Source organism: Pipra filicauda, unplaced genomic scaffold (genome assembly GCF_003945595.2).
Source record: "Pipra filicauda isolate LSUMZ 115617 unplaced genomic scaffold, ASM394559v2 scaffold80_size11013439_pilon, whole genome shotgun sequence".
Lineage (NCBI taxonomy): Eukaryota > Metazoa > Chordata > Aves > Passeriformes > Pipridae > Pipra > Pipra filicauda.
The window spans coordinates 9,121,316-9,147,673 of record NW_024104987.1 but is presented as its reverse complement, the minus strand read 5'-3'; the positions used below and the strand labels follow the sequence as shown (position 1 = coordinate 9,147,673).

The window sequence follows — 26,358 nt, the reverse complement described above, 5'->3', positions numbered from 1 at the left end:
TATTTCAGATATCATGGCTAACCCAGGGTTCTCTGACCAGCTTAGAGCAACTGTTTCATGGAGAAACCTTATTTTATATTGTTATTTGTACTGTTTTAATTGTATCATTGTCATATTGGATTGGCTTTATAGTTCTCTAACTCCTGAAAATGTTTTAAATGTAGTGCCATAAAGTACATAACTGTGATATTGTTTCTGATAATCTTATTTAGATATGATTCATTAACTCCACTCCTAATTATGTGAAGTGGGAGAGTTATTACAGGTCCTTAAACATAGACCTGTAATGTTATTTTGACATCTTAGGCTGTCTGAGACCATCAAGAGAGGGTTGGCAGCTACTGGTGGAATATTTGCCCACTTCTTCCTACAAAGCTCATTTTAAGCTGTTTATATTTTTAAAGTTTACTTGTATGGCCTTTCAGCAAATGTGTTTGTTGGCAGTTAAGACAAACCCACTATTGCTCTTACTATTCTTTCCTATCACTGTCTCTTGCTGCAATAAAGTATAAATTCTTTTCTATATTTTTTCCAGAGAGGCCAATGCTGATTGCAATTAAATAAATAGCTGAATAAACTCTAAGTCACCTTAAATACATTAAAAAAGTAATTGTCTGTCTAGAAAGCAGATTACATCATCTGCTGTTGTAGAAGAAAGGACTGTCATGATTTTCTCTCCTGATGAGTTTTGCTTTTCCATGAACTGCCACAGTCCTTTGCTATGGGCCAGAAACAATTTTTGTTCATGGGTCACGTTACTGCTTCCTATACAAGGAATATTAATACTGCACTTCAGCAAGTTTCCAGTTGGAATAAGAAATGTATTGTATTTGTTGTATATATTACATAGTTTAATCTTGGTACAGGTGTGTGCCAGTATACAGTTGGCATTTGTAATAATACAAATAAACTTGTCTAATTAGATCAAAAAGTTGAAACTTGGCTGAACTATATTTTTGCATAAAAACTGATTCTCAAAATACTGAAAAGCATATTTATAATATGGAGTTCCTTGTGCTTTCTGGAAGGTCTGAATGGGTGTAAAATAAGCCAGAAAGATTTTTATCAAAGTATTTTAAAAGTTATGAAAGAGGCAACAGTGAGAAAACTTTCACTTCAATTTAGGAGCCAAGAAGAAATATTCACTGAATGAATATAAATGCTTTGTGAGACACTGAGGAAATGTGGATCAGTGTGCAGTTGTTTCTGCTGCCACACCTTACACAGGGGAGCTGGAGGAAGCTGGTTTTACTCTAAATAATCTGATTTTCATTGTCTGGTTACATGAGCTGGGCTTTACAGATCCTGTATCAAAGACTCAGGTTGGTGGTGTTTATCTTGCAACCATAAGACAAAAATCCCAGTCATGAGTGAGAGTCCTGTTGGGAGAGAAATAGCGCAGCTAAAGAGCAGAAAGGTGTGGAATGTGTGTGGCTGAAGATCTAGAAATAAATTTGATTGCATAGCCACAATTTTAGGATTTGTCTGTAAAACAAAGCTCTTAAGATGATGCCAAAAGTGGTCTTGAGTGGTGTTGGTCCTGAAAATGGAAAGCAAGCAGGAGGTCTTAGGGCAGAGGGGAGAGCAAACATTTCGCCTCTTGCAGTGTGGTGACTTTGTTATGTGTTTGTAGCTATTTTCCTGTTGTGTTACAAGGTTAAAATGCAGCTGTTCCCAGGAACAAGCAGTAATTCTGTATTTTATGTATTTTGATGTGATGCCATTATAAATAAAGAAGGTGGTTAAATGATGCTTTATTATACCATCTCCTGCAGGAGGGAGGTCCTTTCTTTTATGTGTCCTGCTGATGGGTTTGGTTCCTCTGTGAAAATGCAGTGAAAGGCCACCAAGAACACCAACCATGGCTGCTTTGTTCCTTTGCTTGTAAAGGAAGGAATTGCCAGGTTGTTGTGTAGGTTTGGTTTTTGGAATGAGGAGGAGGAGTGAAGACAGAAATTCAATTTGCTTGTAAAAGAATAGATTTGAGGAATAATTAGAAAGCCTTTTGGAAGGAAACACTTTAGATATGTGTGTGCATAGCACATTTAGGTAATTTAAGGAAAAGCAAACTTAAAGCCACTATTATGGAAGACATTTTAGTAAAGTGTTAAGTATATCAATCCTTTTTCCCCTCTCTTTCTTTAATTCTATATATGAAACAAGTATAAGATTGCTAAGTGTGGATTACAATGTTCTATTGTCCAGATAATGAATGAGTTCTGTATGTAGTTCTATTCTTAAATAAAAATAATCCTTGAAGAACAGGATGTATGTACATCTGACACAGCTTCTGTCAAGTTTTTATCTCTGTGGAGTGCCCCTATTAAAAACACCTCTAGGAACTCTACTAATTTATATTCAGTTTAAAAGAATTTTAGGTTAACCTTCTGAAAAGGTCTTGCTATTACCTAGCTGTGATTGAGGAGTAAGTTAGGGTAAGGATTGAAACTTTCCATAGTAATTTGTCATTGTCATTGAGGAATATTTTCATAGTTCAGAGACATTTTGGTTTATTCTTATGGGATAAGCAAATCTTGCTTTCTTTTTTTTTTTCCATGGTTGTTATTTGGACTGTATTTAATCATAGTCTTAAATGGTGATGTTTCATTGCCAGCAGTCCCCCAGCAAGGTCTCCTCGTGGTGTTTTTGTTCCCACATCAAAAGTATTCATAACTGCACGTGCAGAATTCCAGCCTGACTGCTCCCATCTGTGTGGGGTTTACAGCTCTGTAAATACAGATACCTGGAAGATTGAAACTTGCTGTGCTCAGTATATGCACTTCATTCCTTAGGGTGGAAAATAAACCAAGGAAGTTTTCCACCTGTTCTTGAACAGAACTTGACTATCTGAAGATTAATACAGTTTGGGTTTTTTTTCTTTATTTTATATGAATTAAAAGTCATGTGTGGTATTGTGGCTTATGGCACTGTTGGTACAATTGTCTGGTGTTATTCAACTTCCCATTTTCATTTGCCAAACCTTAACTATTTTGGGTGAAATTTTGCATTTTAGATGTCTACGTTCGTCTGAAAATTTCAACCAAAATGGTTCAAATATTCCCATGAATGAAGCTGTTGGAAGGACACTTCTCAATGTTGGTTTTCTAGAGACCCTCAGAGTCTGTAACTAATTAACAGTTGAGCAGAGCAACTGTGCCATATGATATTATGGACATGAAAGGGGGGTAACAAGGAGTGTATAGATAATTCTTGGACTTGCCATGTTTTGAATGTTTATTTTATGAACTTGTTTTGTTGCCATGTGGGTGTGCAGCAGTTTACACTGTGGGATTTATCTTGTTTTGCTTTAGATTGTTGGTTGCCAAGTCAGAAGAGAGCCACTGGACTCCACTGAACGATACACTCGCTGGATCAATAACCTGACCCAAGAGCAACTTCTCACACAGGTATTTTTGTTCCAGCTGTATCTAAAATTATGGCAGGAAAATAGAGCAGGAGGTTTATTTAGATGGATTTTTTCAGTCATTAGCAATGCTTGATAACTTACTAAGGTTATCAGATTCTTGTATTTAAAGGCCAGTCTGTTTGATAAGAGCCAAGGCTGTGGTGCATGTGAAGGATGACTTCACACTGGGTGAGAATGAAGCTTTCACTTCAGTTCGGGGTGAGCCTTCCATGTCTCACTGCTGTTGTGCTTAAATACATCTGCTTTTGTGTTCTGATGATCAGGGATTTGTTTGTAAAAGGTGTATTTAAGCACAAAAGGAAAAAAGTCTTTCCTGAGAACGACTCCTTTCCCACCCAAGGTACCGACCACTCCTGTGTCTGTTTTAAGTTTTGCTCAGGATCATTTGAAAATAGCAGTTCTCCAGGCATTAAACATTGGGCTCATTACACATGTTTGTAAGTGAGATGCATCTTGTGCAACTGAAGATGACAGTTTTGGCATAAAGAAAGGTTGTTTCATTAGGCAGGAGGCCAGTGCTGAACTAAAAGAGACTTTGGCAAAAACAAGTTAAGCCGTGGAAGAAATCAATCCAGCTTGTGGGGGAATGTTGCATGGAATATTGTAAGAAACCTAATGGATGGTTAGCAGAAAACATCCCAGCAGGCATTAAGATCCAAGTATTTGGGGTTGGGTTTTGGGATGCTATGGTAGGAAGACATTTGCTTTTGATTTCCCTGGATTTAAGTGGCTGAAAAGATTAACATACCCAGTTTGTTAGACTTCATTATAAACTGTCTTGTGTTCCCCATTACCAAACCCCAAAGACATACTCACAGGCTCTTCTGGGCATTGTAACACAGGAAGGAGTCTACAGACCCTGTTTTAAAGTCAGTAGTGATGTTACAGTTCCCTGCAATTCACCAAGGGAAAGCAATTACAGGAAAAGTTACCCACAGAATATTTGGATTCGCCTTTGAGTATGGCATTAGAAAAAACAGAGATTTAATCTGGTGAATTTATGTGACAGCAGCACCTGGATCACTGTGTTGGTGAAGAGAAAGAAAAAGCTGAGGATGTAAAAACTTGTCCTACACAGTCTGTAGTGTTTCATCTAAAAAGCCACTGGATGAGGTCTTTAATGAATTAAGCTGAAAATGAAAAGGAATATCCTAATTTTGAGGTTATTTAAGGGAGGATATGAAAAAAAAAAAAAAAGAAAACTCATTTTAAGATAGGGAAGTCTTTGTTCTGGAAGAGATGATTTAATACAGTGGTTTTGATAGTAGGATGCAAATATGGTGACCTGGGAAGTCTCTTGCAACCTCATGTGCCTACAGATACCTCTTAAAGCCTTAATCAATCCACTGTTTTTACAGATGGTTTAGATTCGCCCATTTTACAGAGATATTAGGAATTTTAAAAAATCCATTGAGTTTGGAACTGGAAGGCTCCACAGCAGAACTTGTGCCACTCATCCATGAGTTTATTAACAAGCTCAGATTTATAGAGTCACACTATTTGTGTGCCCCTCGTCGATTTTTAACACGTTACCTGCTCTCCACCAAACTTAAGGCAGGAACAGCAATTCCTCAGAGGCAACACATTTCTGAGAACTTTATGAAAGTCTGAAGCTTGGAGAGGTTGTGCTGCACCAGCTGTAACTTGTTTGTTGTTAAGCACCACAGAACCCCCTCGGAGGGAGAGTTTAGGTGCCCAATCATGGGATAAGCTTCAGCTGTGGCACCAGGCTGGGGCAGCTGGGCTTTTCTGGCTCTGCTATCACAGAACTGCTTGGTCTCCAGAGCATGTCAGCACTTCTCCTGCCTCTGTGTCCCTTCTTCTGGTCAGGAATTCAGGTAGGGGGATGATTATTTTGTTTTTTTCTTACTTGAAGTATGTGGCTGAGGAGGAATTGAGAGTAAAAGCCCTCTCAGCTGTGCTGTAATAATCAGGGTATGAATCAATTATGTAAGGTTAGGCCTGATTTGTCCCACTCCATACACTTTATTTTGGGTGTGCTTTTTTAAACTCTCTTCAGAAAATGAACCCCAAGAAAACACTAATGATGGACCTGTGCTAATGGATTTGTACAATCTCTGAGAGGAGCATCCTTCAGGGAATTCAGGAAAATTTGCTTTAATTTACAGCGTGTTGTCTCCAGCAGTTCCTTGTAGTGAAAGAATGCTCAGCTTTTTTGTAGCCGCCTCTGTACTCGATGCCTGACTCTCTTTCCAGCTAATTCTGTATTTCTCTATCATGCACATGCAGATTATTTGGGAAGTAAATTGGGAAAGCATTAAAAAAGGAAAAAGAGCCAGTTGTCAAGATCATGTCGTCCCCGATCGTAATATTCCTGTTATTGATCAAACAACATTGGATTTCTCTACTGGCCAGTGCCCAAAGCCCAGTTTGGGAGGGGTGGGTGGGAGCAGATATTTTGGTAGGTGCCTTCCTATCCTCCATGCTGGCTCTGGGTTTGTATCACTTGAGTCAATACCATATTTTTGGATCAAATGTCCATCCCCTTGTCCTCATGCTGAGAAGATCATTCAATACAAAATACTGCCAGCATTTTAACTTCTCTTTTCCCTTAGCCCTGGCCTCTTGATGCTTACTCATCCGTTAAATGTTTCTCTAAACAATTATACTGTAACATTCCAAAGATACTTTATGGTATGCGTGAAAATTCAGAATATAGACCCCAGAGAGTGTGGGGGGACTGGCAGAGTACAAAGAGAGCATGGTAATGAAAAAACCCTACTTCTAAAAAGATTAATATTTGCTTTTTCATGGTTATCTTGTGTATAAATGGTAGGTGATTAAAGCAGGCTTTTATAGGTATAGTGATATAAGCCTTAAAATACATGTATATGTGTTCTGGTAGACTCACTCTTTCTGGCCAAGAGTGGAAAAACCAATTAAAAGTGGATAATCTTAACTGTTCAGTAAGAACAGAGCACAGTGACAGGTACAGGAAGAAAATGAGTAAACAAATTAAGAGAACTGACTGTTTTGATGTTGGAGTAAGTGAAAAAAATGTAGATTAAAACTAATCCAACAGGATATCCGAGTCTGGATTGTGCTTGTAAATGTGACTGAGGTTTGATCATGCAGCCCTTCTTGTATGCTGGAAATTTTAGTGGGCTGTATAAGTAAAAAGGTCTGAATGGTTTTATGGTTGGATTAATTGCACAAATATTTATACAAGTAGTTTTTAGGGATTGTTGGAGACTGTAAGGAAAAGAGCTGAGTTCATATCCACGTCTGTTAAATCACTGCCTTAGCTTAGTTTAGTCTCCAGCCCGTGGAGTGTTCTGTTCAGCCTGAAGCATAATTCCATCTGACCTACCATTTTTTCCTCCCCAAAGACAAGAGACTTCTCTGCTTTCATATGGTTGTTCACTTAGAAAGCAGACAGCAAGTCTAGAGTGACACATGAGGAGACTCCTGCCAAAAGGAATGGGCCTGTGCATGATAAGACTGGACTGTCCTAATGTAGATAAATAACAGCCTGAACAAACCACAGTGGTTGTGAGTGTCTGCTTGACTTCCTGATACCTGCTGGCCTTTGCAGGTTATCTCAGAGCTCTTCCTGCTGGATAAATCTGGAAGTTGTCACAGGTGATTTGTAGTTCTTAAGAATAATCTCTCCCAACCACCTGACAGAAGAGCAATAATTAACATTATAGTTTTATAGCACATGCCTTTCTGTTCATTCATAGGTTTAAAAGCTGCGCTTCTCCACTCCTGTACTAGAGTTTAATTAATATTTGATAAAGATTCATGCTTCAAATCAGAACTTACTACAGATGCTCAGTTTGGAAATAGATCCAGCACTGTGGTTGAGTCAGAGCACGTAGCTTGTTTTTTAAAGCAAGGGGGACCTGACAGCCTGGCTGGACCTTTTCCATAAATTCAGTGCACTCAGTATTGCATTGCCATAATGTGTCTCAGTAGGCATCTTCTTAGTGCTCAAAAGCTGGTAGGAATAGATTGTAAGTAAGATGAATTTTCCAGGTGGGCCACAGATTGGATATCTCTGGCACAGAGCATCTGTTTTGTCCACTTGCAGACAGAAAATCCCACCTTTATTAGTGCTTGGGTTGGTTGTCGTCGTGTCAGAACTGAAATAATCATTGAGGCAGCATCAGAAAGGGGATGGATGTGTGCAATGCCTGATGTCTGGTTATGTTAGTAAAGGCAAAAACTGGACAGAGGGAAAGGCTTTCTTACTTAAAAATGAATAAAACATGAAAAGGCTGATTGAAATCCCCTCCACCCCCCCATCTTTGCCACTATTAATGGCTCGCTTGTGTTTGTTGTCTTTCAATAAAAAGATACTCAACACTTTCTTGGGATTTTTTTTTTTGGTCACCATTTCCTCTTCTTTCACCCCTTTTATCTAAAAAATGTGTAATTAATAGTGAGGTCCTGATGCTTTAATGAATGAAACAGCCAAAGTCCCAAACTGGTTATTACAGCAGATTTTAGTGGTTTATATGGGGTTGAGCCTATAGTATATAAGAAAAAACCAACTGGCTGCTTCCTTTTGTGGTTGATCCTTGTTCTCCTCTGGAGGAGAATGAACCAAAGTTTCACAAGCTTGACAGTGTTTATATTTACATGTGAAAATGCGTGTCAAAGGGTTCATGGAGCTCTAGAAAGTTTAATGAGAAGTGGCTTACCCACATCTGTGAACTCAAAGCACAATTAGAACTTCCCAGTGAGGCTTTATGTAAAGGCAGCTCAGGGTCACATATTTTGAACTTAGAAACAGGTTTGGAGGAATTCAGAAATGTATACAGCTTGTGCTTTGTGTGTGTGCAGTTTTGCATGAGTTTAAAGGTGTCCCATAGGGGGAAGGAGTGTTGAATAACTGGGATTTTTCCTCTTCATATTTTGTTGGATGATTTGCATGCTTAAACAAGGCTGGAATGTGGTTCCTAATACATGGCAAGGTTTAAATGGAACAGAAATATTATAATATAGTATAAAAGCAATTTGTGACTACAATAAGTTTGGCTTTATTCCAAACAGTTCTTGATGAATGCAGCCTTACAGCAGGATGGATCCTTGTATGGCAGGAAAAGCATGGTATGATTTTGATGGACATAGAAATTAAACAGATACAAAACATTCATCTCTGATTTGAGCTACAATATGTTCCAGCTATTTTCTTGTATTTTAAATTATTAACCATGCCAATATGGAATGCAACAGCTTTCCATCCTAAAATCTATTTTTCTTAAGACATTGGATGTAGGAGATGGACAGGTAATGCCAAGTGTAAAGGAAGACTGTCAACAGTTAAATTTTCATATACCCATAATTTGCTTTCCAAGTTATTATTATCATTTTATTATACTTTTGAAAATTACTTTGAAAATAGGGCAAGATGTTTAAATAAAATCAGGACTTAGTTGATAATGTAGGGCTGCAATTATGGATGTGTAACCAGCTAATAACTTCCCGTTTCTGAGTGCTCCACTTATTCTTGTTTGATGTTCTGTATTTATCTTGTTGATGTGCTGGCTCACAAATAAACAGCACTTAAGTTTTACTTTGGGCTTCTATATCATTGCCTTTTATAGCTTAAGGAAACTATACTTTTACCTACTTTCTGATGGACAAACCCCAGTTTTTGTGTTAAAAAGGTAGATGAGATATTGAAATAGCCCTACCTTCCCCCCCCCCCTTTCAAAACAAAAAACCCACTGCAAATACAAGTTTCCAACTGATTCAGTGATGTTTATTTTTCAGTTGGTCATCCATATGTGAGAGCACAGGGCAGATACACCCTTCATTTCCTGTCGTTTGCTTTCTTTGAATTTGAAAATCAGAGTGCTGATTCCACAAAAGAAAGGGAAATATTTTTGCTGTGGCTTCTAGTGTAATAAAAATTACTGATTTTGAACGTATTTTATCTGCAAGGCAGCTCCCTATTATGGCCTTATATATAAAAAAAGCGTTTCTTTGTCTCTGGCAGCTGGGCATTGAACAGATTTTCACTGTTTTAAAAATTGTGTATGAGCATGAGCTAAGCACATTCTATTTATTATTGGAAAACAACTTCCTTTTTTGGTCACAGGTTTTAGTGATAAAAGTACTGGGCCAGATTTTCAGGAGAGCTCAGTAATTTCTGTGGTAATTGGAGTGGTGAGTGTGTGAGTGTGAGGACACCATATCCCATAACAGGCAGTAGGTCCCAAGGCCAGTTTGATCTATCAAAGTTAAGATTTTGTTCCTTCATATTATTTTTATACTGACCTCACCCTGCCATGTTTGACATTTGTCCCTACAGTAGTTGCTGCTTTTCTGATTTTTGTGACTACTCAAGGAAGTTCAATTTTAAAATATTTACATCCACCGCATCCTCTCAGAAGTATTAACAATATATGTTATACTGTTATGTTTGAAGTTTTTTTTTTCCTTTCTGTGCTGTAAAAAAAGCCAGATTTGTATCCAGTCCAACAGCTTTGGAGTATAAAGATCTAGATTTAATGAGGAATGATTAGCTCTGTTGGTTAGAGCATAGTGCTAATGATGCCAAGGGTGTGGGTTTGATCCCTGTAGGGGCCACTCACTCACGAGCTGGACTCGATGATCCTTGTGTCTCCCTTCTAACTCAGAATATTCTGTGATCCTGCAATTTGATTTTGATTTTTTTTTTCTTAGTGCAAGTGTGACAAACTGGGACATGGCATTTTTATCCTGTTTGTACAGCCTTGGCTGTGATTAGAAGTTCTTGAGCTGAAGTTGTGCAGATTAAAATCTTACAGCGAGCTTGTCAGGGCATTAACTTGGATCAAGTGCAGCTGTGATTGGTGTGTCCTTTTTTATAAAAAAACAGATATTGTCTATTCACTTGTGGCAATTTCATGATCTTAAGGGTGAGTGGCTCATCAGGTTCCTCCAGAAGCAGAGGTTCTGTGCATCATTTTGAGAACCACGGGAAGGAGGCAGAGGGGGCCTGTGCCCTGTGAGATGGGAGAGCCACCCCTTCCCAAAGCAGAATGTGGACGTGGCAGGGCATGGGGAGCACAGTGAGGAAGGAAATGCTCTTGGACCTGGCTCCTGGTGTCACTGCTGGGCCTGTGCCACCTCTCAGGGTGAGCTGCTTTCTGTGATGGGGGGGGGTTTAACCTTTTGCTCCCACCGTGCAGGAAAAGGCAGCAGAGGAGGAATGAAAACCCCAAAGTTCCATACCCTGCATTTTACAAGTAGAATTCCTTAAACTGAAAATTCTGGTGCTGCTGGCAGGCAGAGTAGGAGGGCTTAGTACTTGCTGCAAACTATAGTGATTTCTTCAGAGCTACTGAAACAGAAAAAGCAGATGTTACCAGACCTCTTTTATTAGCTAAATTAGCCACCATTCATTTATGGTGTTGAATTTACTGGAGTAGATCTTAGTCGTTCCTGTCAACACAAAGGATAGGTGTTCAGAAAGTTTGTGCAGTAAAAGGAATTATTATTTTCAGGTGTATAATTTCACAGCGTGCCAAGAGGTCTGTATTTATCTTAGATAATTCTTTGCATACCTGTATTGTAATAATGTCAGAATGAAATAAATATAGTCATGAACATATTAATCTCAGGGTTATGATTATTTTATAAAACCATAAAGATAAATTAAGGCAAACTCTTGCTGTGTAATGAATGGGTCAATTTTTACTTAAAAGAACATTTTAATCTTTATAACTTTGGAGGATATATTTAGCCACTAAAGACAAAATAAGTGTACTGTCTATAATGTAGCTTGTTAAGATTGTTTTCTGGTGGGTTTTTTTTTGCTTTGTTGGTTTTTGGGTGTTTGTTTTTTACATCAGACTGCACATGTTATACAAATGCTCCTCCACAGCCACGGAGCACAAACAGGCTTCTGGACTAGATTTACTTGGTCTGCCTCTGGTTTGATTTTTGCCTCAGTGTGTTCTCAATTCTCCATCTCCCATTCCATGTCCTTTTTAAGCACCTTTGCAGCAGAATTATGAATTCTTTGGAGCAAATTTTCATGCCCATGTTCTTTGTTAAAAGTGAGTGAAATGAGGCCCAAGTTTGTGCATAATATCACATAGTAGTTACTCTGATTTTTTTTAATACAACTTAATTGAAATCTATTTTCAACACACATACCGGACTTACTTCTCTGAAACCCATCTGTTTGACACTGTAATTTAGGGGGACTTTGGGACCATATGGCCAGGTTTTTTATGTTTTCTTTCGTGTGTCCTAAACTTTTCTGCCGTTTTCCACTGCAACTTTTGGAATTGGTTTTTATGGCTGTGACAACACTCAGCAGCTTTCACTTGCTCACTTCATTCTCAGTTTCATCTCTTCCCCCATATAATTTTGTCTTTCCCTGATGCTTCACAAAAGAGCCACAAGTTCACCACATCCCTCATTGCCCATTCATTTTGCGAGGAGCAGATTCCTTAGTAGTTTCCAATGAAGAAATTGAAATGTAACTACCCATGAGTGCAAGAAAGCAGCAGATTAATAATATCTTCAGGAGAAAACAATCCCGTGTCCAGGAAATGCTCTATCATAGAGTCAAGGCCTCAGGGGAAGGAGATAAATTGGTCACCAGGTTGGCAATTGCATTTAAACCGTTTTAATGTTTCTGAGACAAACCAGACTGTGATAAGCAGTGCTCATACTCTTTGACACACTCCACTTGGAGTCCTGCCAGGCCAGCAAGGTAATACTGAACCCAAGCAAGAAGCAATGGGACTGTCACAGCATTTACAGCTGGGAAATTGCAGAGAAATCTCAGCTTTATTATCCTAGAAGGCAGAAAGAGAGATAGAGAAGTCGTTCAGTGGACCTGAGTGTAGTGTGTGCTTCAGCAAGACACTAAAAGGACCATGTTTAGCTTTATGTTCTCATTATTCTTTTCCTTCTGTGCATTTCCTGAGCATTTAAGCTAAAGGAGAAAGGATTTGGGGTTTTATAGTTGTGTCCCATATGCAGCCAACAGTCAACCTGTGCTTTGTGCAGGAGTCAGTCCAGGAAGCCTTGTCACGGTGTGTTCCAGTCCAGGAAAACTGAGAATTATACTGGCAAGGACTCAGTCCCCTTGTGATTTGTTCTTTAATTATTTCTGTTTCCAGTCTTCCACTTCTGATCATGAAGAGTAGCATTGCTAATGAGGGCTGCAGACAAGCCAGTGGTGATGCATCTGTGCATCTCCCTTTTTCCTTGCTCCCCTTCCTTTTTTAGCCAGGCCTGGTGACCATCTAAAACTGTAGTAGAGCCATATCCCTGTAGTTTCATTCATATCTTTCATATTGGCACTCTGCTCTTAGAAATAAATAAATACCTCTGTGACTGTGAAATGAAAATAAATTAGAAACTGCTCCATTCAAATGCTTGGCAGTCTTAGAACCCCTGATGTCTGACTTGAAAGAGCAGGAAAGTTGAGTTTTCAAATGACAGTGTTGCTAAGCTGTCCTCACACGTGTTTCTTCTTTTAAATGAAACTCAGGTCATGTTGAATATGTCCATTGTACGTCTGCAGCCTCACTTTTTCCAGGGGTAAGATGTTTGAGTTGAGATTTGTTGTACTTGGCATGAATCAAGCCAAGGAATCACCTCTCATGGAGAGTTATATGTGACACTAACGTGGTTAATAATGAAGAGGTTGATACAGAATATGAAGTTTGATCTAAGATACATTCACATGGAACATGCTCATGATTCATCAAAGTGGACAAGGAAGGAGAATTTTGTTCTTCTTGAGGCAAGAGTTTTTAATTGGGTGTCATCTCTTGTACTGCTGGACCTCAGGAAAGGACAAAACAGTGAAACAGTATTTATGCCATTAAGAGAAATAAACAGCCTGTGTCCTGTGTAAGGATGGAAGAGAGCAAATTTTTGGTAAGAAATACTTAGTCCTGGACTCCTGGATGACCTCAGGGGAAATAAGATGATGTGTTGCAAAAGTACTCTTTAATAGTTGTAAACAAAGGTGGAGGATATCTACAAAATCAGAACCTCTGACAGTAAACCTTTTAGGGCAGAAAATCAGCTACTGCAGAGCTCACATCGTGGACTGGTGCTCTATTTGCCTACAATATTTGAAAATGATGTGTTATCTCAACTGCCAACATTTATTTGGCCACCTGATTTTAGAAAGTAGTAGCCAACAACATTAGCTTTTTCTACCCACCCTGAATTGCACTTTAATGGCATCTTTCAGAAGAATTGAAACCTTAGAGTAAACCAGGCCCTCTCCTAATTTCAGTGTCAGATTTCGCGTTCAAGATTAAAAAAAAAAAACAAACAAACAAAACAAACCAAAGCCAACAACCTTTGGAGTCAGTAGGAGAGATTTTTTTTGTGCGTGTCATGAAATTATTCGTCGATCTGCAGAGCAGATGTTGACAATTCCAGGAGAACAGAGGCTGGTCTGTGGCCGGCGAGCTCCGCTCCACGTGGGCAGATCAAGGCTCAAGGATTTCCTGCCAGCGCCGGCCGTCGGCGAGGGCACTTTTTGGGGGCTGCAGCCCAGTTCAGTTGCACAAAGTCACTTCTGTGTGGCCTTGGTTCTGTCTCTGGGCTGAAAGAATTATTATTGGTGCTACGAGGCTGAGTGTTCTGGTCTGGGAGATCCATGTCTGTTGAGACAGAATCAGGGGTTAAAAACTTTTTGTGCATTTTGTGTTTCTCTGCAAGATGTTTGTCTCCTCCTTTTAGAAGGTGCAGGACAGCTGACCCTTTCATTTACTGCGGGAGTTGCCACTGTGTCATTTCACATTTTAATTCTTTTAGCTTGAACTATATTTAAAGCACAGTCCCTCCCAAATTTTAATACATTTTTATACAGGAACTTAAATGGGAGCAATTGCCTGCAAATTAAAAAGGATGAACTATTATCCTTTTGCCTTCAGAGCAGTTTTCCTTGAAATTCTCATGATTGCAAGTGACGTGGGGCATCTCCTCTGTTGACAGTGTTGCTTGGCATGCTCATGTAAATAGGCATTTTCCAGCAGTTAAAAGAATTTTAACTGTATCTCATTTTGTTTCAGACTGAGTGGGGCTGTTGCAGTAATGATGGTGTTGGTGCCACATTCAAAGAATTCCCATTTTCCTCTTTGCCAGTAGAACTGTATAAATAATCATGTATTAGTGATGGAAAATTAATAACACTTTTGTCAGCCAAGAAATAATTTTGATCTTCAAGTTTAACAGGTGTGGTCAGTGATGGAGGAAACATCCCCTGCCCTTTTGGAGGCCATGAGAAGAGGAGAATTAACAAAACCAGCGTAGTGGAAGGACAAGAAACTTTGTGGGCCTGGTTGCTGTTCGAGATCAGAAAGATGGTTTCTAGAACTGGGAACAGGAAAAAAATTCTGGTGTTCTGCCATATGTTAAATTCACTCTTTCATGGCTTTTATAATCAAGCCGTGGCCGTGGAATGTGAGCACGTTAATGTCAAGTCCCAGTGATTGGGTCTGTCATCCTGCTGCTCTGGACAATGGAGGATGCCATTGAACACAACTAGAGCATTGATAAAATGACAAAAGCAAAGCATAAAAATATTTCTTAAATGCCTGAAACAGTATCCGTAGTAAACACATGTTTTGTTGTTCAGGAACAAGGAATTACTTTCTGTCTGACAGGACAGCACGCACTTCACCCAGAGCGGGGTCCCTGGGACAAGGATCTGCCACATTCTTGTGGGACTTGAAGCTTGGGCTTTTTTTTTTTTTTTCCCCCCATCAAGTAGGTAATGTGAATAATTTTAGAATAAAGAGGAAGGAAGAAATTACATGCCTCAGTAGCAAGCATGTGTTCTCTGATACTTCAGTTTCAAGTTCTGCATTAGGGAGAGGTGAAGTCCAAAATCTCCTTTTTATAGCAGGAAACCAGGTGCAAGCAGCGAGACATAGAACTCAATTCAACTTGAGTGAAAATTGTAACATAGCTTCAGCCTTAGTGGCAAACTTAAAGCCGCTGCTGGGGCAGGGCTTGTGCTAATTTGTTAGGAATAATACATAAGCAACGCTAATAGATATGAATTTTTAGTCTGAAAGAGGCCAATGCATCTGCTGTGTGACTGCAAGGGCAGCAGAGCCACGTGGGTGCAGCTGAGTCCTGTCCCAGGGAAGGAAAACTCACTGAGCAGCACCAGACTGACAGCCTGAGCCCTCTAAAAACAGGAACATTAAGGATTAGTAATGACAGTTGCCTGCAGCTCTGCTGTGCAAATGTAAAGCTACCTTTGCCAGACCACTTATTTAAAATAAGTCATGCCGAGGTATTTACCTGCAAATTAATGGAAAACTGTCAGTTGTTTCATATTGACCGTGGATCAGTAGCCAAATATTTGCTGGTCAAGTCAGAATCTTGCCAAAATTACAAGATAAATAGTTATTTTGCAGCCTGATGTTCCATCTCAGTGACACTGGGACTTTTTGAAGTTGTGTGTAGGACTTTTGATGAATAGCCTGAAGTGCAATCTTTGCTCAGACCTCTTGCCAGAGAGCTCTATAAACACAAATAATAAATTTTACAAGGAAATAAACTTCTTTCTAAAAGCATAACATATTTCTGCTACTGCTTCACATAATCTGAAAGTTGAGTTTCCATCTGGTGTTTGTTATATTTGGTTAATTTTGGTGATTGTTGAAATGATACCTGTCACCACCATCAGCAAACCAAAAATGTTTCTTAGTGGTATTTTTTATGTCTGTTTATAATGATAAGAAAAATAACAGGGTTTGGCTTTTATAATTTCTGTCAAACCTCTTTTTAAAGCAAAAAGATGTTGTTTGGATGTTGTGTATATGATGACTCAACATCTGTGACTATCCATAATCACGTGTGAGCAGCTGGCAAAGAGAAGTAGCTTATCTGCCTTTTGCAAAAAAAAGCAAAAACAAAAAAACCCAGAACCTTATCCAGGTACAGTTTCCATAATTGCCTTTTAAAATGTATTTTCGTTGTGCCTCTCTGAATTTGAGATACTTTACCCAAGGAATTATGCCACTATTCCTCCAATAATCTATAATAATTATAATTTTAGAAAATCAGGACACTAACAAGGCTGTGCTCCAGGTATCTGGTTGTTTGGGAGATAAAGAGCTGTAATTTTATCAGAGTCTTGAGTTTCGAGAGAGTTGCACAGACAAGTTTGAGAACAACTGAAGAATATTTAGTCATTATTTGAGCTTCCTGTAGCTCTGAAAGGCATGAACTACTTCATTAATCTTAGTGCAGAGCTCTGGCGGGAGGGAGGATGGGGGAATCGTTCAACCAATACTTGGAAAAATTCTTCCACTTCTCCTAAAACAAGGATTTTGTGGGCTCAGGGCTGTGGAATTGTCTTACCCTGTCCTGTTGGGCAGATGTGTGTTTGTTCTGGCATTAAGTGGTGTGAAATATTTACTGTTATTTCAGGGCTTCTCATTGTCAGGAATTTACAAATAATGGGGGCTGATATATGTGCCCAGATATAGCCTGTGGATGCAAATCTCTTGCCATTTATAGTGGCTTTACGTATCAACTGATTTAAATTTGGGGATCTTTTGACCACAACTTTGCATTTGTTGCTGTTCATTCATTTTAAAATACTGCATTTAGGAAAGGTGTTTGTTCTTAATGTTTTGGGGGCTGTTACAGGGTTAGCACAGATTCATTTCAAATGCACTCCTATTAGATGTGTTTGTATTAACTTGGAAACTTTAGTCTTTTCTTTCAGAAGAGAAAATAGGTAAATGTCTCTTTTATGTTTGAATTTATCTAAATAACTACTACTTGTGCTTTGCTGTTATTTCTTCCTGCTTTAGCAAGTTTCAAGCTTCTGAATTTGATTTTTTAATGTCCACAGCTGTAGAAAATAAGAAAGTATGTGCCTGTGAAAGATGACAGATTACCAAATAAGCCAACCAAACTGAGGTCTGGAAAAAAATAGGACTTTCCAAGCAGGCTAGAGGTTTATTGGAAAGGAAGAAAGCAAGCCAATTTGAGTACTTTGCACAGCTGTTTTAACTGAGTTATTTCATCCATGTGATTCTATAGAATAATTTGATGCCAGAAGTAATGCATATTTTTTTTTTGCTTTGAATCAGCGACATACATAAAATTGCTTTCACGTGATCAAAAACTTCAGCATTTCAGAACAAAAGAAGCATAAGTTTGTCTCTTCTTGCATTAGTGAAATGCTGCAGCTCAGTAACAACTACATTTTCTGAATCATCCAGTAAAAATGAGATTTTTCTGATCATAAATAAGAACTGACACTTTTTGGCCTTTCTAATGGCAAGATTTTTCTTATTTGCTAACAGTGTACATAATAAAAATCATGCTTGGAATTGAAGGGTGATACTTTTAGATTCGTTCACAAATTAATTAAGTGAAAATTAAATAACTGTCTAAGTGAAAACGTCCTTTCTTAGATGTAGGTAAGCAGATACTGTGTTTATGTTGTGCCTGTAGGTCTCTAGTTCTTGATTTCCAACCATCAAAAATGTGTAAGGAACCTTTTAATAATGTATAGGATGCTCATGCTGCAGTAAATGGGATGTGAGTCCTCCCAGCCCTGTGTTTGGAGATATCTAATGACAAAGAGAACACATTCTTTAGGTAGAAGTGCAGCAGATGCCAAACAGCTGTGAATCATCTGTATTCTGTTATGGAAGAAATGAGAACCTTTTAGCCTGAATTGAAGAACTTGTTTGTTTGTTTGTCTCAGGCTGGTTTAACCCTTTCTCTCCACTGCTAATTGCTGTTTATCTCCTTACCCTCACATTAAGGAAGAATTCTTCTGGCTGCCTGTCCCTCTTGAAGGCCTTCAGATTATATCTCATTAGAAGTCAGTAAAAACAAGGTGTCAATTTAAAAGTCAGATCCTGTTTTGTCCCTGTTAATGTCACTTGACATTAAGTGCCCGTAAGTAGCTGACCTTCACACCCCCAACATAAACAACTCCAGCAATGCTCTGCCTTCTCCTCTCCAGTGCTACTGGGTTTTTGGGCCTTTGACACCCGGGGATATCCTGCTATTGTTCAATCCCATCATTTTCTTGTCGTACTGCTGCCCCTTCAACATTCCCAGTCCATTTGGGCCATGGTTTTTCCTCCTCTGGCAAATGATTTCTTTATATCCCCTGGGTTCATCCACTTCTCTGCCTCAGCCACCCTCCCTGCCAGAATTCTCTGCTCCTTCAATAAAGGCATATTTTGGAATACAGTAAGACAACAAAATGCCTCTTTCTCCTTGGCCTTTGATTGTTTTCAATCAGAAATGAATAGTTTTACTCCTAAATACTTCTACCTTTCTCACCAAGCATGAATGGCTTTCCCTCTCTCGCCCTGACAGCTTTTTTATGCCATTGCAAGGTCCAGCAATCTTTTTGGTGATTCTCAGCATGTTGTTTTTGAGATGTGAGGCACAAGTGCTCTCCACAGACACACAGAGCATTCCTGGATGCTTGCTGTGAACCCTCCGAGCATATCCCCGTTAATAGAAGGGTTTGCTCTGTCCACTGGAGAGTGAGAGGCCAGGAATGGGATAAGAAATGCTGTGCATGTGGATTGGTTTGGGTGGGTTTTTTTTCAGAGAATCCATAGAAAGGAAAGAATTGCTGAAGTTTTGAAAGTTTTTTTGAGAGTTACAGGAGGAAAGAATCCAAAATGAGAGGAGTTCAGGAAAGGTTGTTGTTATGTCAGAGACTGAGGGGAGAAGGCAAAATTAACAATATTGGTTTGTCTACCTTGGGAATGGAAATTGCCAAATCTTTTCCAGCCTCTTGGGAGTTTGTTTTTCGTGGCTCATTCATGAATTTGGTGAACCATCAAAAGAGCAATGTTAGCACTCAGAAATTGGTTGTAATTGTAAAACACCATCGATCAAAAATGACAGTTAATATTGGAACTAACAAACTGTGTGACTGTTTCTGGAGTATTTTCCTGCTCTTGCTTAACGAGCCTGACACTCAAACTGCTGTGGTGTCCCTGGGGAGCTGAGGCACCAAGGCTGAGAGAGCGTGTTTGGGCGTGGGCTCCTCACATGTGTGGATCAAAGGGACTGGGCTGTGAGAGCCTCACTGGCTTATGTCACTGGGGCACTTTGTGTACAAAGGCAGCTTGGAATTCTGCACATGCAGTGTTGTTATAATTTACTGACACTGAACAAAGGAATTTTTTTTCTTTTTTTTTTCTTTTTTTAATCTGAACCAAAGCTCAGTGAGTTTCGGTGGCGTTTTTTATGAATGCAAATGTATCAGGATAAGATTATTCAGTGCTTTGCCTACGTTTTAGGCATCTCTTCCTTTAAGTTCCAAATTAATGTTGTCTCTGTCATCAGTCTCTGGCTAATACCACAGAAGAACTGTGTTGTTTTGTGTTTTAAAGCATTTAGTAGATAATATATTTACACAAGGCACATAAGATGCACTTTAGAAGCCAGTAGATTTAGGGTTTATTTGATGTTTTCTTTGCTGACAAGGCAGCTGTAGCAATATTAACAAATATTTTGTATGTTAGACATTTTAGGAAGTGCTGTTTTATTGGATGCTGATTTATTCTTAATTTAAACATACTGTAGTATCTTTAGGGTAAGCATTTGGACTTGATGATCCTTATGTGTCTCTTCAAACTCAGGATATTCTATGATTATTTTATAAAGAGATGTACTTGCTTTGTTTGCATCTTCTAGATCCACTCCAGGATTGGGCCTAAAGCAGTTCTTTTTGTACATCAAAATCAAAGAAAATGCATAATGCTACACAGATGCAACAATTGTAAACAGTTGTTTGAGAGAATTTTAGAGAGGACATGCCACAATTGAAGGTGGTCGTTGTATGACAGCAGCTGGAAGTGCTTATTTCCAAAGCATCACTTTTTGACTTATTTAATGAGATTAAGTCTTTAAAACCTACCCAAAAATTCAGTATTGTCAAAATAGATGGAGAAAAACCAAGAGCCCTCGAGGCTGTGCTGCAAAGAAACCCGTGCTTCATAAGTAGGAGTCCAGCAAATTGAAAATGTAACAGAGAATGTTGAAAAATCCCACTATTTTTGCTAGAAAAACCAAGTGGTCCCATCACCTCCTGCTGTGGCAGAATTCCACTCTGCTGTTCCTTTCCACCTGCAGTGAAAACACTCCATGCTGTGTTTTGGACAAGAAGTCCTGTTCCACTTCCCTCACTTGAATACCACCCTTGACAGAGGCTTTGGAAGGCTTTTCATCCAGAAACCAATTACAGGTTAGAGTTCTAGTTTCATTTAAGGCAGTGTCTGTATTTCCCCAGACCCTGGGCACCCTGATCTTGCTTCCAGCCTTCTTACCACAGACATCATCATGTGCCATCAGAGGTTACCATTGCATTTGTCTAAGGAGGAAACAAAAAAGATAAAGAAAAATATAATTCTGAGTTGTATAGAGCCAAGATACATTCTGTTGATTGCTTAGAGAACCCTACACAGCTCAGGATATTTCTGGGTCAGTGATTTTTCTGTTTTGATGGTGGAAAGTGCACAGACATATGCTCCAGTGCTTTTATATTGTGCTTCCTTCTGTTTCCTTACAGGCCTTTGAGAAAGAAGCTGAGGGATGTTTGGACAGAAGGCTGGAATTTTCTGTGGAGTTGACATAGTTAGGCACAATAATAATAAGGACTGTTGATAGACAACTGCCTGGAAAGGAAATGAAAATGATGTTTATAAAACCCCACAATGTGTATTTCCAGAATTAAGTGACAGGCAGTGTGCAAGAAGATGAGGTAACCACAGGCAAATGTGCTTCTCTTTTTGTCACTGGGCTTTTCTGTCATGCCTGGTGTCTTTAAGCAGTGATTGCAAAATGAGACAATATTTGCTTTATATTTTTCTACGTCTTCTCGGTGGGGAATTCTGGGTGGATTCCAGCCTGTGCTGTGCTTGCTGTGTCTGGCTCTTTGAAGTTTGGGGTAAAGTGCACCATTTCTAGGCGTTTCATTGAAGCAGATATTTTGGTGTGAGCAGTTGACACAGCATCCCAAGAAGCCTGTAGTGTTCTCACTCTGTTCTTTCCCCCTAAGATGCCCTGCAAATTCTTTTCTCTGTTTTTGGCTTTTGATTTTATTTTTCTTTAATTTTTGCATAGAAGACAAAAAGAGGAGGGAGTAACATGTGATCCATTTACCAGCAAGTTTGTTTCTCGCCAGATGTGTAATTTTTGAAAGGACCAAAATTCTGATTTATATAAACCTTAAGAGACTTAAAAATGAGGGAAAGTACAACTGGAATCCTCAACTTGAATAAATAAAAAGCTCATCAAATGTTTCAGACATAAATCAGGTTGCAGGACTGTGAACTGAGGCTGTCAGTGGCTGGGAGAGGTTTTGTCGTAGAAGAACAACCTACAGGGATAAAAAGAAAAAGGAGAACTAGAAAGTACAGATAAAGTGAAAGAAAAACTAAATTTTCAGTGAGTTGCTAATCCCAACTGACGTGAAAATCATAGTAAGAACCTTTTTTATAAGTAGGAAGTTCTACCTCATTGCAAAAAAAAAAAAAATGCCTGAAGGAAACCTCCCTCTGTGCCAGGAAAGGTGGCAGAGACAGTGGACATTCCTCTCAAAGAGTCTGACGTGGCCTTCAAATGAAAAGTGATAAATGGGTTCTGGTGGTTTTATTTAGATAAACAGAAGTATTGGAAAAGGTAGAAAATCTTGTATGTAAAAATTTCACTTTTGTGGTTTCAAGCTTCTAAAAAGGAATGTTGTTTGATTGTTAGGAGTTGAAATGTTACCTGGGACTGAAGGTTATCTCTCCTATAATAGTCTGGTGAGCTGTGGTATCAGAAAAGGTTAAATCTCAGACCTCTACCAGCTATTACAGAATTACAGCAGACTGGAAACATGACAAAGAACTTGAAACTGAGACTGTTATGATCACAAAAGCTGTTTAATTAACAAAAAACAACCAACCAAAAAAAAATAACCCAATGAAAAAGCCTAGACCACCTGTCACTGAGCAATGTCAAAATGTGCAGGAATGTATTAAATCAGTGTTAATCATTGCTCAGGTACAATTTAGGAATACAGGATCTATTTGTTTCATTAAGAAGCATTTACAGGAATTAAACCAGTTTGGTTCTGGTCCAGGCTCTGCTGTGTGTTGCTTCTAGAACACACAAAAGCTAACCTTTTTTGTGTTTGCACAGACTGCAGCCTCATCCTTCTGGGTACAGATAACAACCCTCTTGCTGTCAGACACTGTCCTGTGCCTTTTAGAAGTGTTTATTCCAGAATACATGGCCTCTCTTTCTTTTTTTGTTGCAATAATTCACTTATTTCTTGTCTGGTCTTTCAGTTGAACATAATTCTCCTGCTTTCAGAACATTTGCTCTCTTGTCCATGTGTGCAATGTTGTTCATCCCTTATCCTGGTGGTACAACCCTTTCCAATGCTTCTTTTGGTGTTGCTGTCCACCTACGTTGGGAACCTTTGAGAAATTCAAGGAAGTGCAGTCCAAGTGGTGGATTCTCTTGTGGTTTGTGTAGCTTGTCACCTCCTGAGCAGTCAAACACTGATGCAAAGAGTGCACAGATTTTACATATATCCCAGTGGTTATGAACCAAAGGTTTCCTGAGCTCTGGAGATGCTCAGACAGAAAGCTGCTGTTACCAAACCTGTGTGTTGGCTTCAAACCCCTCCTTTAAATCTCTGAACTGGTTTCCATGAGTTCTGTGGGTCAGAAGATAAGAGGCTTTCCTGTGTTCAAGGAGATCCAAGTTTCATTCTACATGTGTATATATATAAAATTTGAGACCACTTTCAACTACTCTGAGTAAAGCTTCCTTGCATTTCCATCCTTACAGAAATGAGACTGTAAGAGGATATTTTGGCAGAGAAGGATTTAAACCTAAAAGAATTTTGTATCCTTACCTATAAGTAATCAACTGAGTTGTTTATTACCTAGAGCTACATTTTTTTAAGCAAATTATTATTTAAAATATAACCTAAATGAATAATTTGTTAAAACACATTTTTTTCTTCAGTTTCTTCAGTTCTTTTGTTCAGTTCAGAGGGGATGATGCTCTAAGGAGATGGAATCATACCCTCTAGCAACAAAAGAGAATAGTGTTTGTCATTTAATAGTTATATAAATAGTCACCCTGTGTCTTTATATTCTGGTTCTTTGGCTTTCTCATGCAGATCCCTGCATGGCAGAGTCACAGAAGTCTTAGCAAAGCTCAGCTACATTCCACTGGGGGGTTGATTTATATTTCACATCAGGGCCAAAGCAAAGAATGAACTGAAACCAGAATCCAGTGCCATCTAGACTTTGGATATGGTTCTTGGATTGGAGATCTGTGTTGCCAAAAAAAAAAAAAAAAGAAATCTTACAATAAATTAAAAACCACACTCCTAATTCACTAGCTATTGTGTGATTGTACAGGAGCTGGCTGGACACTTACAATGTGAAAAGCCAACAAGAATTTTTCCTTGTGAGATGTTTCCAAATGCTTCCTTCAGCTGCTGCTGTAACAATAAATAAACACAGGATAATAAAAAATAAGGATAAAATTACTGAGCCTAAATCCCTTAAACTACAAGGTTTATATAACAAGGTAAGACTCTTCAGAGGGATCATGCAAAAATCCTGTATTTTTTAGTGAAAATGCTGCATAATAGGTATAATACACTCAGTTTTGGGAATAATGAAACGTAATCTCTTAGTGAGAAATGTATGTGATAAATCTTCAGAAAATAGTGGGCCACTGTACATAGGAAGAGTACAGTCTGTGCTTCCAGGGCATTTCCCAAGATAAATTTACCCCGTGAATGAGGCCCTTAGTTGTTAACTGATGAAAGGAATCTGAAATAGAGGACACATCGGGTTTTCCAAGTTGAAAACTCCATCAGGGAGTTCATTATTATGGACTCACATAAGATCAGCTGCTCTGTGGTTCAGTCTGTGTGTCAGCATTTTCTGTACAGTAATGTTTATTCTGAACCCTGTCAGCTGCACAAACTTAAAGCAAACGTAAAGATATGGTGAATTTGAACACCAGAAGGAAGTGGTTCTTTTTTTAGGGTTTCTTTTTCTGGTGAAGTGAGTGGTCAGCCTTATTGCACTGGTGTCTCAGAGAAAGAAGAAGACTAAACCCCAGGGTACGACCGTGGTTATCAGTGGTGAGTGTTGGCCACCTTTTGGCCACAGGACTAATTATGAAAGAGATGAAGAATTTGTTTCTGCTGTTGACAACATCAAACGAGTTACTGGCCAGTGAATTGTGAAGTGTGTGCAAGAGTTCTGTTTGAATATCATATGTTCTTGACTGTCCAACAGCAAATAAATAGCAGCAGCCAAAAGATGGTTGTGACTCAGTTAGGGGAGGGAAAAAACTGACAACTGTATGGCTGCTTAATTGCACAGAACTGACTGAATTTAACTGCTTTTATTACTTGCATTATAAAGTAGCTATTAATTCACTACTTTAAGGTCTCAGAAAAAAAAATTGAGTAAAGTTCTTGTTTGTGTAATTGGGAAAAAAAACCAAAATGCTTTCAGCTCATTGTCAAAGCCCCTGTGCCTGGCATAAACATTTTAAAAATGCATTGTTTTCATTTAAAACCCGTCATTAATTTCATCTCACACCCTTGAATTGTTGATTTTTATCCTCCTTCTATTCAGTTGCTCCTTTTTCTAGTATATTTTTCTAATAATTCCTTGAGTTAACAGCCAATCAAGGCATATTGGGACTCTTCAAAGCTACAGAGTAGTCCTGTTTCCTTGTTTTCAGGAGGAATGAAGACTATGATGAGATTTATAGCAAAAGCAAAATTGGAGTCAGAATGAAGACCTCCACTTTACTCACTTGGTTGATTTTATACATGGAATTAAAAACAAAGCTTGGGCAGTGTGATCTTGCCTGAAGTAATACAGAGTTACCAGATTAGCCCAACTACTTCCTTGGAGCACCAGTGTCCAGCTGCACTTGGAAATCTGGAGCAAAAAGCCCGTGAGCAGTAAGTCCTTTGCTGTTTACAGCTGAACCAAGTGCAGCTTTGACATACAGGATTTTTTCATGTTATTATGTACAACTGTGTTTGTAGAGAACTACTGAGACCTGTCCCTGCTGTGGAAGGCATCTCCTCAGGAGCCCTGGCTCACAGACAGCAGGGGATATCTAATGCTATATAAAGTATATCTGTGTATCCTGCAGAGAAAATGGCAAATCCTGGCTCCAGGTTGCTTTTCATTAGATCATTTCAGGTTGTTTTGTTGCATTACCTACAAAAATGGCGAAAATAAGAGAGGTGAATTGTAGGGGATTTCTGGTTAATGGTGTTACTGGAAGTAATACATTACAAACCATTTTTTTATTTCTACACAATTGTAAAGCAAAGGTGTGTGTTCATTTCTGCCCTTTGCTGGTCTAAACAAAACAGCAATGACATTTTTATGTTTTAATGAAACATCATTCAGCATGAAGTTTGTCTTACAGTAAATACATATTTCAGATTGAATTCCACAAGGTCTTTGCTCCTGTATTTAAGTGCTCTCCAGTGTATTTTTCAGCTGTGGTTCTTTGATATTTCAGTTTACACAGGTCCTACCCTCTCCTTTCTTCACGATCCCACCCATTTCCTTGCTGGTACAAGGGTTTAACCGGCTTCTTAATGAGCCAGTTCAGATCTTCACAAAGAAAAGCAGAAAAGTTTTCCTGTTTGTTTAATGCACTTCGAGGTGTGAAGGAGCACCTGTGTTGCTCAGAGGTGGGAGGAGGCAGAAGAAGGCAGGTGTTTAAAGAGATTGGTGTGGGGTTGCAGCCAAAAGTTCCTTAAGAGCTGCTGAGCTTGTCTGAGAAGTCATTGTTGCCCAAAAACCTGACTGCCAGAAGGGCAGCCCAGCACCCTCCCTTGAGCTGATTCTGGTGCTTGTCTCCTCCTGAAGGAGCCAATTTAGCTTGCTGGGCTGGTGGGAAATACAGAGAGAAACAGAAATATTCCTTTT

The 26,358-nt window shown here is 39.0% G+C and overlaps 1 protein-coding gene across 1 annotated transcript in view; it reads left to right on the top strand.

The window, feature by feature from the left end:
- The window catches only part of B3GNTL1 (UDP-GlcNAc:betaGal beta-1,3-N-acetylglucosaminyltransferase like 1), a 112,693-nt gene that overhangs the window by 28,162 nt on the left and 58,173 nt on the right, over positions 1-26,358 (top strand). The window contains exon 6 of the mRNA XM_027715657.2: positions 3,312-3,407. Coding sequence (XP_027571458.2) covers positions 3,312-3,407 — 96 coding nt within the window. The remainder of the gene's footprint in view (positions 1-3,311; positions 3,408-26,358) is intronic.